At 38.6% G+C, this 20068-nt stretch overlaps 1 protein-coding gene across 5 annotated transcripts in view; it reads right to left on the bottom strand.

Annotated features, from left to right (window-relative positions):
* Window positions 1–274: 274 nt before the first annotated feature.
* abr (ABR activator of RhoGEF and GTPase) overlaps window positions 275–20068 on the bottom strand; it is a 382201-nt gene continuing 362407 nt past the window's right edge. For all 5 annotated transcript variants that reach the window (XM_039757041.1, XM_039757042.1, XM_039757043.1 and 2 more), the window contains 7 exons: window positions 14766–14825; window positions 14535–14644; window positions 12218–12357; window positions 4609–4743; window positions 4297–4402; window positions 2088–2235; window positions 275–1755 (listed from right to left, as the gene is read on the bottom strand). In XM_039757041.1, coding sequence (XP_039612975.1) covers window positions 1666–1755; window positions 2088–2235; window positions 4297–4402; window positions 4609–4743; window positions 12218–12357; window positions 14535–14644; window positions 14766–14825 — 789 coding nt within the window. In that variant the 3' untranslated portion in view covers window positions 275–1665. The remainder of the gene's footprint in view (window positions 1756–2087; window positions 2236–4296; window positions 4403–4608; window positions 4744–12217; window positions 12358–14534; window positions 14645–14765; window positions 14826–20068) is intronic.

Raw genomic sequence — 20068 nt, 5'->3', positions numbered from 1 at the left:
GACACAAAAATCGATCGCTGTAGGGATAAGAAACCGACCACTTATGTTTGTAACTATGACACAATAAAATCGTCCCAAAATTAAATAACCCACGTGCATATGTATTATGTTATAATATAGTTAACACATTGTATTGCATTTAATTTTCACACAAATAATCTTCCATATGTTCCAGCATCTAAATCCAAAATGTTAAAACAGCAGAGGGCTCAGTTTTGCAAACAGTTTATAAAGAAAAATGAAATGTTACATTAATTACACAAACAATATTCACTTGGTGTGCTTTATACACATTTATTGATTTCACTAAAAAAGAATATATAACAATAAAATAATGTTTACATCAACAATGATCATTATATTACTGGAAATGACTTGGACTGGCTTTAGAGTCACTTTGAAATCACAGGCCTGATGTAAGGTTCAAGGTGCCTCCGCATCTCGACAATCAATGTAAAGCCAAAGGGTAGAAGAAGAGGAGGAGGAGGAGGAGGTCATCGTCTTACACAAACAGGCCGTTAGCACCACACTCGGTTCATTCAAAAGTCCTGTTTACCCTCTCAAGCTTTGAAATTAACAGTTGGGTTAAAAATTAAAAAGCAACTTAACTAGGCAGGATTTTCTGAGCCCAGACCGTCACGTCCATTTCTTTAGGGGCTTGAGACTGGATGCATTTCCAAATATTTCATGTGCTGTGTCTGGTAACCCAACTCTTGCTGTAAATGTACAGGCAATACATGAACTTATCACTCAAAGAATTTCTCAATAAATAATGCACATTATGCCCTATCGTGCACAGCTGGCAGCCATGCTCCTCTGTTTTTCTCCATTTACCTTTCATGATTTACACAAATATACGTCTAACTTTTCTCTTTGTTTCTCATTCTCATTCTCCCACACACACAACAACCAGATGGCATCAAAATAAACATATATAGAAGTGTGAAATTCTCTATCTGGAAACTCCAAGGGGTAAAAAAAGTCAAAGAAACACAAAGAAAGCCAAACAGAATGTGTAACCACCCAACTGGTCAGACAGACATGCTACGGACATTTATTTAACATCATACTTGGCTTTTACCATTTGGCGAGTTGCTGTACCTGCTTTTAAACACCAGTCTACATTATCAAAAATGACATTACCACAAAAAAAGTCTTTTATTTAAATATTTGCCATCCTTAATCTCCATGGACTGATTGATAAATCAACTCAAAAGGACCAGACACAAACACAAATTTTTTTTTTCCTCCTTCAAGTTATTTACCAAAAAAGAGAAGAAATATGGTGGTACTGCTTTCTGAGAGAAGGACAATGGCTTCTCACAAGGAATGGTTTGTATCTTACATCTGCTGGGTAAGTGCAGACCACCATCCTGATCATTCTGCTACATCAGTCAGTAAGGAAATGTGGAAACGGGGCCGTCGGCACACATGCACACAGAAAAGAAAGATCAGAATGGAGCACAGGGATGAGTGATCATCCATATCGGTGTGCATCTTTGCTTTTATCTTCCCTGATTTTTTTTTTCTCCCAAGCAATCCGCATAACAACAACAATGAAATGTTTTGGGTCGAGCGGACGCAGAAGAATTCACTGGGGCGAGCAGTGGATTGGCTCTCCCTTCCCTACCATGGCACACTGCTTTCTCTGCAAGTCACTGCAGCCTAAACATCAGTTGAGAAGTACAGGGTGTTGCGCTTGAGCTCTGTGATGGAGATGGGTGGGTGTTGAAGGTAGTACAGCAAGACCTGGACCTGGCGAAACAAAGATGGCAGGTTACAAATTGCAGGTAGCTGCTTGAAACAAACAACAAAAAAAAAGGAGAAGAAATAGCTCATACATTTTGAAACTAAATCAGTGTTTCCTATACTCTACCAAATCAAAGGCTGCTTTGCTTTTTATATTTCTTTTTCCCAACAGTTTAAAGATTTGGTCAAAACGTGTGCATTCAAATCACTGACACTAGCCGGCACAAATATTAAAATCATCCAAAGGGCAGCTGGAAACATTACAAATAAAAATGAGCAGGCCAAGAAATGTACCCACACACACACAACATTAATTACAATATGAGGACATTACTCACTTGCGCCATAACGTCATGTGACCAGATGTCTGAGGCCAGACTGACGTGCGCTTTGCTTTCCACCTCTGAAGGGCGCAGCAGCGTTGGGCCAAAAACAGTAGCAAGGTTATGCAGGGACATTTTATTAATGGGCTCCTTTTCTGCAACTCTGAGAGAAGTGGAAAGAAAGAAAGAAAATTATATTAATCATGCTGTAATACTAATGAGGATGGAGGTCAGAGGTGCCTGTAGCCCCTATAAATGGCCTTGTGTAATAAATGCAGCTCATTACACCCATGTCAATGCACTAAATTCAACATTACAGTTCACTCATTTGGCTTATCTGGATGTATACACATTCTGAGGTCAACAGCACAAACCAGCCAGCTTTATGGGTACACATTTTCAAATCTGTTAAGTGTGCAAAAGCACCTTACGTTAAACAAGGTTACATTCACTACGATGTCACATGCACAGTAAAGTATTCTCGCCCCCTGCTTTTACATGAGCACTTGTTTCACCAAGGGGAGAGTATTTACATGTGTGCTCAAAGCAACCCCCCCCCATATTATTGCTTTTTTGTCCGCCATTTTATCTATGCACTCTTAATTCACTGAAGGAGACATCTTCTGTGATACTTGCATTTGATTAATGAAGTGCGGCACTTTTAAATGCACGCTCGATTTTGCATTTGTGCATTCCTTTTAATTGGGGGAAAATACAGGTGGTTAGGACACTGAACAGGCCACAACTCAACAGGGAGTGGGATGTGCCCGAGTGGTTCATTGGTGAGTGACCAAGGTAGTGTCCAGAAGGTGGGACCAGGTGCTGCAAAGCCACAATAAGAAGCTTGCAAAGGCAGGCGCTCCCTCTCTGCCATATTCCATCCTGAACAGAGCTGACCAGTAAGAAGCTAACGTAACTACAAGTTTAGATGCCTTCAGAAACTACACATCTAGCACTATCCGGTTTGGTTTGTAACCAACACTCATTGTACTCTACTTCCTTATAATCTGGGCATTTTGTCAGTAATACATAATTAATTGTGTTATGCTTTCTCCTGCCTGTTCTCTAACTCTGTCTAATTGCCTTGTGGTTGCAGATGTAAAAGAAATGAGGAAGTGCTGAACTACAGTACCTGACAGAGTGGTTACAGCATGGAATCTGAGACATTTTCTTAAGGTCTACATGACAGAGTGTAAAGGGAAGAATGGGGTCACCTAGGACTAGAAAACAGATGAAGCTGTGTTGCCTGTCTTTGTTTTATGTGTTGTTGGTATTCCATTACTGCCACGTGTCTGTTGGAGACATGTCATGTTATTTTCTAACCTGCTTAATCCTGAGCAGGGTTGCGGGGTGGGGTGAGCCTATCCCAACTAGCATAGGGCACAAGACAGGAACAAACTCTGGACATGGCACCAGTTCATTGCAGAGTGAACACACACAATGGCCAACTTAGCCTCACCAGTTCAGCTAATCTTTATGTTTTTGGACTGTGGGAGGAAACCCATGCAGACACGGGGAGAACAATCAGACTTCACGCAAGAAAGACCCAGGGCACAACTTGGCCTCCTTACTGCAAGGCAGCAGAGCTACCAATTTGCCACAGTGTCGCACCTGTAGGAAACATGCAAGTCAGAATTTCTTTGTCTTACGTACAGAACAGAAAATGTAAACTTGAATGCATGTTTTACACTTGGACAGAGGCAGGTCACACAGTAAGACTGTGGTAGAGACTGAAAACTTGCAGTTTATTGCCCTTTGCCCCTTCTACAGTGCCTGAATATGACTATTTGTAATCTGTATCCATTGTTTTATCTTAATAATTTCTTCAAATTCACATGTAAATTTATTTTATACTATCTACTTCTATGTAGTAAAATGTTACCTTACCAATTAAGAAAACGGTAATACAAATTTTCTAAAACCCACTTTGAAAGGTGGTATTTCAGAGCCATGTCGAACTCTTGTGTAATCTATTCTAGTAGTACAGGAAGTACTTAAGTGTTCAAAATGTGATTTATGATTAATGAAGCAATCATAATATAAGGAAAGACTGATTCAAATGAGAAACTAAAACATCATGTCCTTGACCCTGGGACCTGCTCATCATATTTAAAATTCCTTCTGGATTAAACACAAAACACAGAAACTTTACAGAATTTAATGTAATCACATTTTTAACCTAAAAAGAGGGGTGAAACAGTTTATAGAACAATAAAGTATTTACCTTTTGAGGTGTTCAAGGATAAACAAGAAAGTGATGATGTTGGGTTCAGGTAGTGAACGTAGCAAGTGCATCATGCAGTTCTCCTTGGCGGCAGGGTCCGATAGAGCTGTTTAAGGATATTGGAGATATGCAAACTTTGATTCAGTAAGAGACTGGAAATCCATGCATTAGTTCATATTACAACACATTTATTTATTTTTTTTTCTTTAGATTCTTAATTATATGGGAGAGTAAAGGTTTGGCCTCAACTGGCCAACTCAATTTCTATACGCAAAGTTTGTCAAAAATGTTGGCACCAGAGTAATAACTTACCAATGCCCTCCATGAAAGCTGGATACAGTCTGTCTGTGAGCAGGGGTTCTGGAAGTTCTCTGAAGTACAGCTTTAGTGTTCCAGCTATGGCATTAATGTCCATGTCACTAAGCATCACCAGAATGTCCTTGGTATCTAAAACAACAAGTGAGACCCATTAGACATGCACTGACCAATAAACTAAGCTGGACTGTACACTCCAATGCTGCCAATGAGGAGCAAGCTCTGCACTGGTGGCAATACGATTCTGTAGCTGACTCCTCAGGAGAAGAAAGTCCTGGCACTTGCTGGGCACTTTTAGCTGATCATTTTGTGCCAGGGCCAAAATAAGTGAAAATGGGTTTTTGTAATAAACGACTCTTTTTGCTAATAAAACCCTCTGCAATGAACTAATATGCATCTGATCATTGCACAATAATATAAAAACAATGTGAATTACCACCGGCACAATGGTGCAGTGGGTAGCACTGCTGCCTCACAGTTAGGAGACCCGGGTTCACTTTCCGGGTCCTCTCTGCGTGGAGTTTGCATGTTCTCCCGATGTCCGGGTACTCCGGTTTCCTCCCACAGTCCAAAGACAGGCAGGTTAGGTGCACTGGTGATCCTAAACTATCTCTAGTGTGTGCTTGCTGTGTGTGCCCTGTGGTGGGCTGGCACCCTGCCTGGGGTTTGTTTCCTGCCTTGCACCCTGTGTTGGCTGGGATTGGCTCCAGCAGACCCCCGTGACCCTGTAGTTAGGATAGAGCAGGTTGGATAATGGATGGATGAATAACCACCACAAAAACTGAAGTCACACATTTTACAAAACATAACATTTGTATCACTACCAAAATTTTTGGCTACTACTGTATGCTATAGAGCTGGGGGCTATATAAATGATACATGGTGGGAGACTGCATGCCTTTGCTTCATTGGGCTTTATAGAACATTATAAAAATTTAGACAAGAACAGGCCATTCAGTCCAACAAAGCCTGCCAGTCCTACCAATTTACTGTAATTCTTCCAAAATAACATGTCTAGTTTTGAAGGTCCCTAAATTCCTAGTGTCTACCACACTACTTGGTAACTTATTCCAAGTGTCTATCATTCTCTATGTAAAGACAAACTTCATAATGTTTGTGTGAAATTTACCCTTAACAAGTTTCCAACTGTTTTCCTGTGTTCTTCATGAACTCATTTTAAAATAACAGTCTTAATCCACTTAACCTACTCCCTTCATAATTTTAAACACTTCAATCATGTCTTCTCTTAATCTTCTTTTGCTTGAACTGAAAAGGCTCAGCTCTTTAAATCTTTCTTCATAATGCATCTCTTGTAGCCCTGGAATGAGCCTAGTCACTCTTCTCTGTAACTTTTTCCAGCACTGCTATGTCCTTTTGGGAACCTGGAGACCAAAACTGCACACAGCACTCCAGATGAGGCCTCACCACTGCGGTATAAAGCTTGAGGATAACCTCATTGGACTTGTACTCCACACACGATGCAATATAACCTAACATTCTGTTGGCCTTCTTAATGTCTTTTTAATAAAGTCTGGTAATTAACAGTGTCAAGTCCACTATAACTTCTAAATCCTTCTCATAAGGTTACTTTCAATTTTCAGACCTCCCATTGTGTATTCAGACCTAACATTTTTACATCCTACATGTAATACTTTAAATTTAGAAGCCTTTAAAGCCTGTATGCTGTTCAAGTCCCCCTGTAATGATTCGGTGCTTTCTAAATTATCTGCCAGTCCACCTAAGATTGGCATCATTTGCAAATTTAACTAGCTTGTTATTTATATTCATATCTAAATCATGTATATATATTAAAAATAGAAGTGGCCACTAACACTGTCCTCTATGGCACACCACTCTTAACATCAACAAATTCTGATAAGGTTCCTCACATCATCACCCTCTGCTTCCTGTGTCTGAGCCAATTCTGCACACATCTACACACCACACTGTGAACTCCCTCTTCTTTTAGTCTGAATTGCTTCTTGACCGTATTATCAGGTTCTTGCTCCACCAGACACTACAGGTAAATTTTGATCTTAATTTGTATGAGTACAGTACTGTCTACTTTGTATTATTGTGGTTTCTACTCCACTAGTGCAATATTATTTTTGTTTCTCTAATTTTAATAATGGCTTTAAACACAAAAGTCCATTTTATTGTCTGCCAGTGCCTATACTGGAATAAAGAAATTAACTACCTTTCAAAATGACAGCATGTTTTGTGTGTTACGGCCTATGTTTCACAGAAACTGCAAAGAGCACACCAATCTGCACAATCCATGACTTGGACATCCCTGCTGTTTGTTTAGAGGCCTGCTCACAATTGAAATCCAGGCTGTAATATTGTATCCAACTTAAAACAGCTATCAGACACAAAGTACATTTCTATGAAAAAAACCTACAGGTTCCTGCTGAGTCTACATTTGATGTTGTAACTATGGAATAAAACTGCCTCCCCAGTATGGCTATGTGCATACTGTAATGCTGTACACTTCTGTATGTGTGAGATACTTTTATCTTTGCTCCTATTCACGTGTTGCAGATAGTGTGCTATTAAACACTCCATTTTATTGTATACTAGCAGAATACCCGCACTTCGCAGCGGAGAAGTAGTGTGTTAAAGGTACGAAAAAGAAAAGGAAAAATTTTTTAAAAATAATGTAACATGATTGTTAATGTAATTGTGTTGTCATTGAGTGTTGTTCTCATATCTATCTATATCTATATCTATATATATCTATATCTATATCTATATCTATATATATATTATACTGCTCAAAAGAATTAAAGGAACACTTTTTAATCAGAGTATAGCATAAAGTCAATGAAACATATGGGATATTAATCTGGTCAGTTAAGTAGCAGATGGAGTTGTTAATCAGTTTCAGCTGCTGTGGTGTTAATGAAATTAACAACAGATGCACTAGAGGGGCAACAATGAGATGACCCCCAAAACAGGAATGGTTTAACAGGTGGAGGCCACTGACATTTTTCCCTCCTCATCTATTCTGACTGTTTCTTCACTAGTTTTGCATTTGGCTACAGTCAGTGTCACTACTGGTAGCATGAGGCGATACCTGGACCCTACAGAGGTTGCACAGGTAGTCCAACTTCTCCAGGATGGCACATCAATACGTGTCATTGCCAGAAGGTTTGCTGTGTCTCCCTGCACAGTCTCAAGGGCATGGAGGAGATTCTAGGAGACAAGCAGTTACTCTAGGAGAGCTGGAGAGGGCCATAGAAGGTCCATAACCCATCAGCAGGACCAGTATCTGCTCCTTTGGGCAAGGAGGAACAGGATGAGCACTGCCAGAGCCCTACAAAATGACCTCCAGCAGGCCACTGGTGTGAATGTCTCTGACCAAACAACCAGAAAGACTTCATGAGGGTGACCCAAGGGCCCCATGTCCTCTAATGGGCCCTGAGCTCACTGCCCAGCAGCATGCAGCTCGATTGGCATTCGCCATAGAATACCAGAATTGGCAGATGCACCACTGGGCCCTGTGCTTTTTACAGATGAGAGCAGGTTCACCCTGAGCACGTGACAGAAGTGAAAGGGTCTGGAGAAGCCATGGAGAACATTATGCTGCCTGTAACATCATTCAGCATGAGCAGTTTGGTGGTGGGTTAATGATTGTCTGGGGAGGCATATCCATGGAGGGTCACACAGACCGCTACAGGCTTGACAAAGGCACCTTGGCTGCCATTAGGTATCAGGATGAAATCCTTGGACCCATTGTCAGACCCTATGCTGGTACAGTGGCTCCTGGTGCACGACAATTCCTGGCCTCATGTGGTGAGAATATGCAGGCAGTTCCTGGAGGATGAAGGAATTGATACCATTGACTGGCCACCACACTTTCCTGACCTAAATCCAATAGAACACCTCTGGGACATTATGTTTTGGTCCATCCAATGCCATCAGGTTGCACCTCAGACTGTCCAGGAGCTCAGTGATGCCCTGGTCCAGATCTGGGAGGAGATCCCCACAACACCATCTGTCATCTCATTAGAAGCATGCACCGATGTTGTCAGGCATGTAGACAAGAACACAGGGGCCATACAAAGTGCTGCATACAATTTTGAGATGCTGCAATTAAATTTTTGGCAAAATGGACTAGCCTGCCACATAATTTTTTCACTCTGATTTTTGGGGCATCTTTGAATTCAGGGCTCTGTAGGTTGATCATTTTCATTGCCATCAAGCGATGTGCCATCCTTTCGTTCCTAACACATTACCCAGTCTATATCAGTATAGATATCCAGGAGGATTTCTTTTTCCCATTGAGATCTGATGCGTTTTCAAAGTGTTCCTTTAATTTTTTTGAGCAGTTTATATATATATATATATATATATATATATATATATATATATATAAAATACCCTCGCTTGGCAGCGGAGAAGTAGTGTGTTAAAGAAGGAAAGAGAAAGAAAAGGAAACATTTTGAAAATAACGTAACATGATTGTCAATGTAATTGTTTTGTCACTGTTATGAGTGTCGCTGTGATATATATATATATAGCAAAATACTTGCGCTTCGCAGAGATGTCATGTGTTAAAGAAGTTATGAAAAAGAAAAGGAAACATTTTAAAAATAATGTAACATGATTGTCAAAGTAACTGTTTTGTGTATTTGGCGACAGCGTCACAAAGTTTTTTCGTCTAGCTGCATCAGAAAATGTACCACACGCCTGACACGCCTCCTTTTAGTGTTTTCTCACAGCTTGGATTGCTGCTGTCATAATGGGTTTGAGTCTACATATATATATACATATATATATATATATATATATATATATACACATACAGTACACACACACATACACATACATATCTTCATATCTACACATACACATACATATCTACACATACACATATATATATATACACATACCTATCTACATCATATATACACACACACACACACACACACATATATATATATATATATATATATATATATATATATATATATATATATATATATACACACATACATATACTTGTGTGTATGTTTGTATGTGTCTATATGTGTGTGTATAGCTTTGGTCACTGAGTGCAAGGGAAAAATAATAAAATATAGTCTATAAGTTATTAAACAGTAAAACATTAACATTTTAAGAAGTACAGGTACACTGAGCACTACTGGAGTGGTTGCGGGTAAACTACATTTTAAAGACTGTGTAACACAACAGGTAAGTAGAACTAACAGCAGCTAAAATGCATATGGATCATCTCTCGGTAGTAGATCCCTTTTGAAAGGCGCTACACGACGGCTGTGGTATAGAAATTACATTTTCTATGTGAACGTTCAAATTTGTGCCTCTGGTAATGTGCCTTACCGGCATTTAAAGAAAATTAGTTTTGTGTCCTCTGCAGTGTTAAGAGAGAAAGGCTTTGGTTTGGGATAAAAGGAAAAAAGGTGTAAAGAAAGGAAAGTTGCCTTTTCTTTTATATAGTATAGAGAGATGTGTTCGCTGACGTTATGATTGCCTTTTGGGGACAGTCGCGTGGCTCTTGTGTAGACTGGTGAGACGTCCCTGCCATTAATCGGCTGTGATGGCACTGTCAGTCCTCCACTCGTGTGCGTGTCTTCATAATCCGAGCTGACGACCTCATAATCGTATACGTGCAAAAGAAAGTGCAAATCGCCTTAATATTAGTTTGCCGCGTGTACAAAAGGGGTCCTGTGTTTGCACTTGTCTGGGCTATAGCTCAGGGGGAGGATGAAAAAAATTAAAAGTGCTCACTTTGACTTAAGGCAGAAGCGCAGTCAGCGTCTCAAAGGCCGGCACAGCTATGCACGCGCGCTGGCTGCTCGACTTTTGCTGGGCAGGAGACCCCAGTTTTTGCAGACACATTCACGATATCAAAAGTCTCAGCTCTCTTTGGATGTCATTCATATATATATATATATATATATATATATATATATATATATATATATTTCAAAATACCCGTGCCTCACAGCGGAGAAGTAGTGTGTTAAAGAAGTAATGAAAAAGAAAAGGAAACATTTTAATAATAACGTCACATGATTGACATTGTCATGAGTGTTGCTGTCATATATATGCCTGCCTAAATAAGTCACCCTCGCTTTGCTCTTACTTTTTTACCGTTCATTTAATCATGGCTAGTGGTCGGAAAAATTATAAAATGGAAGGAGGATGGCTTTACCAAAACAATTATTGATGGCGAATCGATTATTCATAAAGCTTGAATTGGTGATCTGTTTTTCTGTGTTAACCTCATATTTTTTCATACTTCTTCTCAAACTAAGAAAATGAATCGGGATGCGCTGATCAATGTAATCGGTGTACCAGGAAATCATGCATTGACAAAAGCTCCCCTTTGCTTGTGCTAAGAAAAGGAAAGATTTTAAAAATAACGTAACACGATTGTCAATGTAACCTTTTGTAAGTAGTGCCTGGAGGATTCAGTGTGGAGAAACTCTAGAGACAGCGTGTGTATTAACTTGTGGATTTTTCTGTGAGTATTTGGTGGCAGTCTGACGAAGTTGCTTCGGAAGACGGCGTTAGCCGCGGAGCTCAGCTCAGAGCGAAATGAGGTAAATGGGAGGGGAGATGATGACGTGACTCCCCCACCCGCCTTAACTGTCAATCCCCACAAACACAGTCTCGAATTTGCATAAGCACACCCCTTCACCTACAATTTTAACTTAGTTACAAAGTGATCAAAACTCTCGTTTATATCCTGCGTCCTCTCAATAAACTTGTATCCCGTATTACCCGTGGGCATATCAAAAGCCAGCGGCAGCGTGTCTATGAACTTAATTTAAACTTCAGGTTTACACCGTGCTTTGTTTCTGAAGTAGCAGCACTCATGAATATAGTTGTATATATGTCACTCGCTCGCTTCTTATTGTTTTGCTGCCTTCTCAATTATATACTGCATGTTTTCTTCAGCACATTTTGGAGCTCTTCCTGGTTTTCTACGTAGTGCGTTGACAGTCAGTTCATGTGATTACGTGGGAGGCGTGCTGATGTCACACGAAACTCCGCCCCCCCACGGCTTTCCAGCTGAACTCCATTACAGCATATGCAGAAAAATAGCTTCCAGTTATGACCATTACGCGTAGAATTTCGAAATGAAACCTGCCCAACTTTTGTAAGTAAGCTGTAAGGAATGAGCCTGCCAAATCTCAGCCTTCTACCTACACGGGAAGTTGGAGAATTAGTGATGAGTCAGTGAGTGAGTGAGTGAGTGAGTGAGGGCTTTTCCTTTTATTAGTATAGATTGTAAATGTATGGCTTTTAGTACCTAAAATGTGAAATTCAGGACTAAGTTGTCAATGTCGTTTTATTATCAATTTTAACTTCTCCCAAAAGCATAATTCATACATATGGTATCTTTTCAGTTGTATTGGTATGTTATTTATGTTTTGAAAAGGCAAATAAGGAAACAAACAAATAACTCTCACGTAAAGCCTGGAATGTTCATAGCTCCAAATAATTCTGTGAAAAAAATGTTTCCCTCGAGTATACATTGTGAAGCATCTACAGTTTAAGTATTTCCTCTGTGCAAAAGAAATAATGCATCACTGTAGCCTTACTGGCTTCTGAGGCCTCAACGGAGCACACTTACTTGTGTCAAATGCTGTTTTCAGTGCCTGGATGTCAGTCGCGACTCCTGAGATTCGGTATATGCCCACCTCTTCAATCCCCCTCTTCTCCACCTCCTCAATACACTGGCGGACAATATAAGGCACTTTGGAGCGTTCTCGCCTGTACGAAAAATAAAGAGAACTAAGTGATAAAAACACTGGGGAAAAAAAGAACAAAAACTTGGAAGAAGCAATGTACACACTTCTCTCTATGCTGTGGTTTCTATTACACACCTGAAAGAAAGAGACAATATATGTGAAAACATCATCGCACTAATGCAATATCATTTGAAAACGAACAGCGTCAGATCGGGTGTGAATTTATGTAGGAACTGGAAATTCTCTGATGTGGGACCTTCCCCCAGGGAAGAAAGTACAGCGTCAGGTGCTCATTCAGTGTAATAGGAACCATAGCACAGAGAGGTCTGTACACTGCAACAAGTACACGTGTCATAAATATAGGAAGGACGGTCCTTGGGTGTGTGGGAACTGTTAATATTTGAATGTGATGATTTTATATAGCACGGAATGGAAATCAGCACTTCTTAGCATTGCACCATGCAAGCTGTCGTATCAATCGCCTACTGTAACTTGCTTTCTTTTTTCTTCGGTTATACAGGTAGTCTTGAATAAAAGTGCACTTGTTTTGTTATATACTTTTACACCAACATATGTTCCTGTGATTGAGCATGCTCAAACGGGCATTGTCAAAAAATACATGTGTAATGCCACGAAAAGTGCACGCAGACACTTCATTTCGCAAACATTGGTACGAGAATGCAGTCACAAGTTCACTGCAGAGCTATAGCGCGTCTTTATGTGAAAACAGCCGTGTCAGATGGGGTTGTATGGATTGATTCTGAACGCGACTGAGAGAATGAAAAGTGAAAAAAAAAAAAAAAAAACAAAGCTAACCTTTATAAGGATCATAAATTACACTGGCTGTTACAGACTGAAATCAAATGTATGCTTTTAATCTAAAATTTAAAACTATGAGCAGTTTACTTCTCAAAACTCGCGACCTTTTGATTCCCAGTCGGCAGCTGATTTTATTGCGCCACGGAGGCAATCATAATAAATGGGTGTCAATGTCGCATGTTAAGGCGGCTTTTTGTTTCTGCAGTTATATTTTTGAATAAAAGCGCAAGTTTTGTGTTATATTTGTACCTTTTGTGAAAATGTTTCTTTGATATCTGGACTTCAGGTTTCATACATTATATAATTTATGCCTACATTTTGTCATCTACTACTAGAATATAAAAAACGTTTCTGTTTTAACAATGTGTTTACACAGATTACTGTAGAAACGGAACAGACATGAAATGCGCGTGTTCCAAATAACGACCTATCATTTCCACTCTAAAACTTCACTTCACTCCCAGATACTCAATCAAGACATGAGCTGAGAGAAGTTCGTACACGTTCTAAATTGGTGGGGGGATGGAATAGCCGGCTGCTTCTAGCTTCTCTTTATCAGCACATTTAGAGGACAAAGGACGCTGGCGGAGAGGTGTGAAGGGATTTAAGAAGCGATTTAAGGTGGGATGGATTTACAAGTTTTTTCGTAGGCTCTGGTAATTCTAGTGTTAAAGGTTTGATGATGCTGTCAGCCACAGGATTTATTGCAAAACTTTAACGACCTGTAAATTATTTGTCTTTTGCACATGTATGCAGAATTCAAACTATACAAAAGGCAATTTACAAGGTAGCAACACAACAAATGCAATGGAAAACATCTCCACTATGTCTGCTATGTTGGAATATGGTTTCCTTCCATTAAGGGTGACCAGGGAATTAGACGTTGTAATAAGCAGAATTCAAACAGGGAAGGGCTATTAATTAAGCATGAATAAATCAGAGTGCGCTTAGTGTGCATTTTTAAACGTCTATGTTTACACCAGTCCACATTGCAACATTGACTGCATTTTCAGAAGTATATAAACCTGGAGAGAGATTTCAAAAGTCTCTCTTTTTGAAGGTTAAAAACACAAGGGGAGACTTTTGTCAGTGTTTTGAAATTAAAATATAGTAGTATGGATGTGGCCTGAGAGATGAAGTTATCTCTTTGGAAATCTAAGCTTGTGATGCACTCCAGCACATTTGACTGCCAGTCACTTTCCATTTGTAAAGGCTAACAGGGGTGTATTAAAACAGCTCGATCAAAGAGCAATGACTGATGGGTAATGGGAACCATTAATGGGGTTTAAGCTCTTAACATCAAGAGTACTACTTATTTTAATGGCCAGGAAGTTTCTTAAAAGCTTTGACAAAAGACGTTGCAAGCTTGTCTTTACTTACTTTGTTACCACACTGATCTTGACTCCAAAGACCCCACTCTGCTTTTTTGAAGGAGTTCTTTTCAAACTCAGATCCCTGCTTGTGAACTTCATTGAAAACTCCACCTTGATCTTTTAAAGGACAAAAAAAAAGGTTATTTAAAGAGAAACAGTGTAAATGAATGAGAAAGATCCATTTCTTATTGCTGAATTAAAGATTTTGTTTCTTAAACAGGCTACTGAGATTACTCACCCCATTCATCTCTATCACATCCATGTGCCAGTTTTTGGACTGCACCACCTGAGGATCCAACTAAAAGAAAAAAGTCAAAATAAATGCTCATGAGTCCCACTTCAGTTATTAGGGGAGTTGTTCTTTCTTTTGTCATCTTCTTTTTTAAACAGCCATGTATTTTATTTTTAAAAGTTAATAGTCCAAAGAATAGAATGCAAAGTTAACCTCGTTTGTAAAAACTAAGCCTTAGATGATGTTCAGATTAAAAATTTCAGATGAGCAAAAGTACAAAGGACTGACATTAAAAAACAAACACTTTTCATTAACAATTCATAAAGAAACATCTCAGTAGCCCAGTCGATTCTATAATCTCTGTTGTTTTATACATCTGCATGAACGTTAATCTCAGTTTAGCATGAACCTTGTGCTTTAGATTTGACTCCAACATGGCAGTGTATTATTGTTAAAGTGTGTTTTATAAGACTGTCAGGATTCTCTTTTCTTCTAAGTTGATATCACACTATACAATTGCTTATTCACCTGAACACTCTGTATGGCTGTGCTAGCAGACAGCTCCACTATGGAATCACAGCTCTCCTGTCAGAACTTTAGGCACCTCCTTACTTAAATGCCTTTCAGTTGTTGTTTACTCAAACTAACATACTGCACATCTCCCGATGTTGTACTACTTTGGAAGGCAATCTGTCATAACAGGTCAACAGCAACTAAATCCAAGGTGAGAGTTCAATCATGCACATATTGACGCTGTCCCACCAACTATAGTATTTGGGTTTAAATGCCCTGAATTTGGAAATATGTGCATTAAACTACAGATCTTCACTTTCTGCTTTTTAACTACTGATTTTGTTTTTTACAGTATAGCAATCTCAAAACAAGTTTTCAAGTTCAGATACAAGCCGTCTTTGTTGATAGCCTTTTCTTCTCTGCATTGCAGTCTCTTAATGTTTGGGAAAATAAAAAGTCTTCCAGCTTTTGAAAGGCCTGGGCTATTTTTAAGACACTCATTTTCCATTGGATTAACGTTTCCCAGACGAGAAAAGCTAAATATAACCCATGGGAATGCTGGCATTTTGACTTTTAAGTTTATATTTCCAGATTTTTAACAAAGCTGAGAAAAATAAGTGAAGGGTCACACAGATGGACTGCAGAAGTATTGGGGGGTTTATAAAGATCTTTGTTACTGTAAAGACAAGCACCACAGGATGCATCTCTTAGTTGTTCCCTGTAACACATTTTGTGGTGACTACAATAAAACTGTTGATTTCCAGACAAATGTCTCTTTCTAAATCATCCTTTTTACCAGGAACACAAGGTCAGAAATCTGCAGGGGTGTACGGAGGTGCAATTCAAAGTCATCACAGCAGAATTTCAGAAGAGCAAGCAAACCATCTATTTATCAGCTTAAGAAGGAAAAAACAAAATCAAATTAAATTAAGTCTTGCTATTACACACATCAAAATCGTATGGCCAAACTTCTTGCGCTAATTCTCAATATGATCCCGAAAGACTTCCATCATTCTAAACATTTTTTCAAAGTATAGGCAGGTCAGGCAAATAGTTCTTAATTTCAGGATGTTAAATACCAAAATGTCCAGAAGGTCAATATAGCCATAGTATCCATATCTGAAGCTTCCATCAACGAATATTCAGCTGTTGTCCATCAAGCCAACACGTTTCAGGACTCCAAACCCCTTCATCATGCCAGACAAACTGGGACATTAAGATAAATCGATTGCTTACATTTCACGAACGCTTACACATTCAACACAAATGCTTGCTCTGGATGGGGTATTCAAAGTAAAACCTCAGCCGAAGTATTCTGAAACACTCCTAAGGCAAAGAGTCTGCAGTTTTACCTCTAAAGGACATCATCCCTATTTAAAGAGCACTAAACTGGTAAACAATTCTGGTGTGCCAATGACACCAATATATCAATTAAAGTAGGAGCTTCAGGAGACCTCCTAGCCTTAAAGGATTAGCGTCTTTGTGTCAGACCGTTGCTGTGTCTGTCATTCCAGATGGCGCATAACAAACATTTTTAGCAATAAAATGCATTGCATTTGTTATTCCAATGGTACATTAGAAACATTAACACTGATTTTGCAAATCCAATAGCAAATGGCATATAACAGAGACATATGCATTGCATTTGTCATTCCAATTGCTGGTGCATCACAAACATTTGCATTAAAGTATTTAATTACTACAAATGTTTGTGGCACACCTTCTGGTGGAATAACAAATGCAAAGCACTTTATTACTATATGTATTACAAAATACATTCCAATAGATGATGTGCTGCAAAGATTAATGTCGAGGTCTGTGTTTTTTACTTAGATTTCAATGTATCTTAGATGGGTAGCAAAGCTAGTTGTAAAATAAATGAACACCCAAAAATACCAACAGAGCATATAAGGCACATACTAAAAAGCTTATACATGTGATCCTTCCATGTCCTATCTTCAAAAGTGACTTTATCAAAGATTATAGCTTCTTAGATCCCTAGAGCTTGGCACGTCCATAATTGAGATAATAGTCCTTTTCTGACAGTGAATCACAGGCATCATTTGTATAAAGCATGCCCAGCTTGATGTGTCTACTAAAGGGACATAACACATACTGATGGATCATGGAAGTTTATCATTGTTCCTTTCAAAGTTTCCTGGTTAAAGGCACCAAATAGCTGATTAGAAAACAATTCTCCTAAATTCCCTGAGCTACATTCTGGTTGCTTAATTAAACAATAAATGACTATTATTGGTGTTTATTACTTTTCAGTGATATTCGAATATACTGCATTATGTTATTTTCTCCAAGATTTTGAATTAATAATTTGTCCAACCAGGTATGATATCTTCTGCACTTCACATGTGACAGGCATACTTATCCCAAAACGATACCAGAACATAGTCTGTCATTTTCCTCCCCATCCTGAGACTATATAAAGACAAATCAACAAGTACAGCACAAAAACATCTTGCAGTGGTTTGTGAACTTCAGCTTTTTCAGCACACTTCCTTAAGACCAATTCTAGATAAGATGGCAGGATGTTGCAGGACACATTCTTGTACATACCTGAGCCCACTCATACTCATGAGGTGCCAAGTAAGTCATCATTTGAATAAGAACTGAACCCTCATTCCTGGTATTTCAGAAGGTCACATGTTCTCTATATAGTTATCCTTACGATTGTAACTTAGAAGTTTTGTAAGTGATGAAGTCAGCCTAACATAGCGATAAGCTGGCAGTGCAAAACCAAATATTCATGGTCTATCAGACTGCATGTACCATATCCCCACCCCACACCAAAAGACCAAAACCAGAAGGTTACTATAGAGAGACTGGAGTAGAGCTCTGTATGTATGTTTTCTGTCCCATCATTTTAAGTGCACAAAGGTACTTGGACTCCTGGCTGCCATAAGTTTGCTTCTTATTAATTTGATGTTCTAGTTTTCTGAAAACACATAAAGGAGTGACATGTGTATAGTATTGGATTAGGCCTTTGTAATTTTCTCTGGTGTCTTTCTCTAGGCAAAAACTAGAGTAGAGTAAAGTATGAATATAAAGCCCAAACAGCTGATAACACCCTCAAGAGCAGAACTGTGAAGGCACTGCCAATGTGATGGGAAGTAGAACTGTAAAATATTTAACTAAAGCAGATTAATCAAAGCCTACCATTTTCCTCTCTGAAACACGTGCTAGTTAAAGGTAGTACCATAGCTTGGACACACACAGCCACCATTTACTCAGCTAATAACTGAAGAAGAGTGAGTTCTGAAATATACTGATTTATGCTGTCTTCCTACATAAAGGAAAATGTGCACAGATTCAGTGACCACTGATTTATTGTATACCATGACAATGACCTAAAGCTTATTATCAACACAAACAATGTGCTGATCAAAGAAAAAAAGAGTGAGTTTATTAGCTAGCTTGGATGGACCTAACATCACGTTTGTATTTTATGTCTCTAAGGCTTAGAGAAGATATGGAGCATAATTGACTGCAGAGTTAGGAAGATGGCGTATTTATTACATGGTTCACCCAAGCTGGTATAAACTTCTGCACAGAGAAGTAAGCACTCGTTTCTTACTAGCTTGGAATGAAGATTAATAAGTTAGACAGGATACCAAAGTATTCATCAAGGGGCTGAACATTTAATTAGTTAGAACTGACAGGATTACTTTACCTCTGTGAAGTAGGACAGTGCCAGGTTCATGCTGTTATGTTTCACAATTTTTGGATGTAACTGTACATTGTGGCATATGCACAGTGATTGTGTTCTTAACCTTCATTTTTATAGTTGGTCTCAATATTTGTATGCAATCCAAGTAATTCAGCACAGAGTAGCTTTGGATTTTGAAGCAGTAAACCAAAAGGACGACACTGTCAGTAAGGTATGGTCAATAACTTGGCTGGTATCTCTCTTACTTTTTCTAGTATTTGCTTGTATCTGTAAATTAGTTGTGGAAATGAATTTGTCTGTAAGAGATTAATTTTGGCAATTATTTTCTTTTTTTTTTTTTTTTAACTGCACACCATCATATCATTAAAAAGCTGCCAATATGCTGGGTCTACTAGTAGGCCTAGTAACCTAGTCTTCTACGACATTTTCGGGATTTTCAATGTCAAATATCTCTTGTTCTAGTGCAAGAGTTCCCAAAGTGGTCGATTTGAACTTTCTAGGGGTTGATAGTTTTGATAAAAAACTCTGAGGGTCGACGACAGCAAAAATAGACCCACTTATTACTACTATTTGTTTGTTACTTCAAAATATCAATGATTCGAATAGGTACCTAATTAAGAAGTAAAATAATTCAGAAAAAACACTTTTTTGATAAAAACACATTACATACCAAACTTGCAAACGAAAAGGTAAAATGTGTCATTAAAAGACACACGTAAGAAAGCATGAAAATACATGTAGAAGAAAAATGCCTGTACATTGTCTTATTGAACGTATCAAAGCAAGTGCGGACATGGAAAACCGTTGCATGTCCGCACATGCTCGCGGTGGGATGAGATGACGGATATTCGATATTAGCAGAATCTATCAGTCTTGTAGGTCATGCTTTCATAAAACACTATAAATTGGTTCGTTTGATGTGACATGTACTTATTTGTGATTTGAACTTTGAATATAATTATTTATTGAGGAGTAGTACTACAAAAAAGAAAACCAGAGGACACAGTTTATTTATTCGAGTTTGAACAAAAATCTTTTCTGTTTCAAGTAAGTACATACTTGTTTTTTTTTTATCACGGGGCAGTCGAAATTATTTGTTAATAAAAGTTTTTAT

Source organism: Polypterus senegalus, chromosome 6, assembly GCF_016835505.1.
Source record: "Polypterus senegalus isolate Bchr_013 chromosome 6, ASM1683550v1, whole genome shotgun sequence".
In the NCBI taxonomy this organism is placed as follows: Eukaryota; Metazoa; Chordata; class Cladistia; order Polypteriformes; family Polypteridae; genus Polypterus; species Polypterus senegalus.
This window is presented reverse-complemented; position numbering and strand designations above follow the sequence as displayed.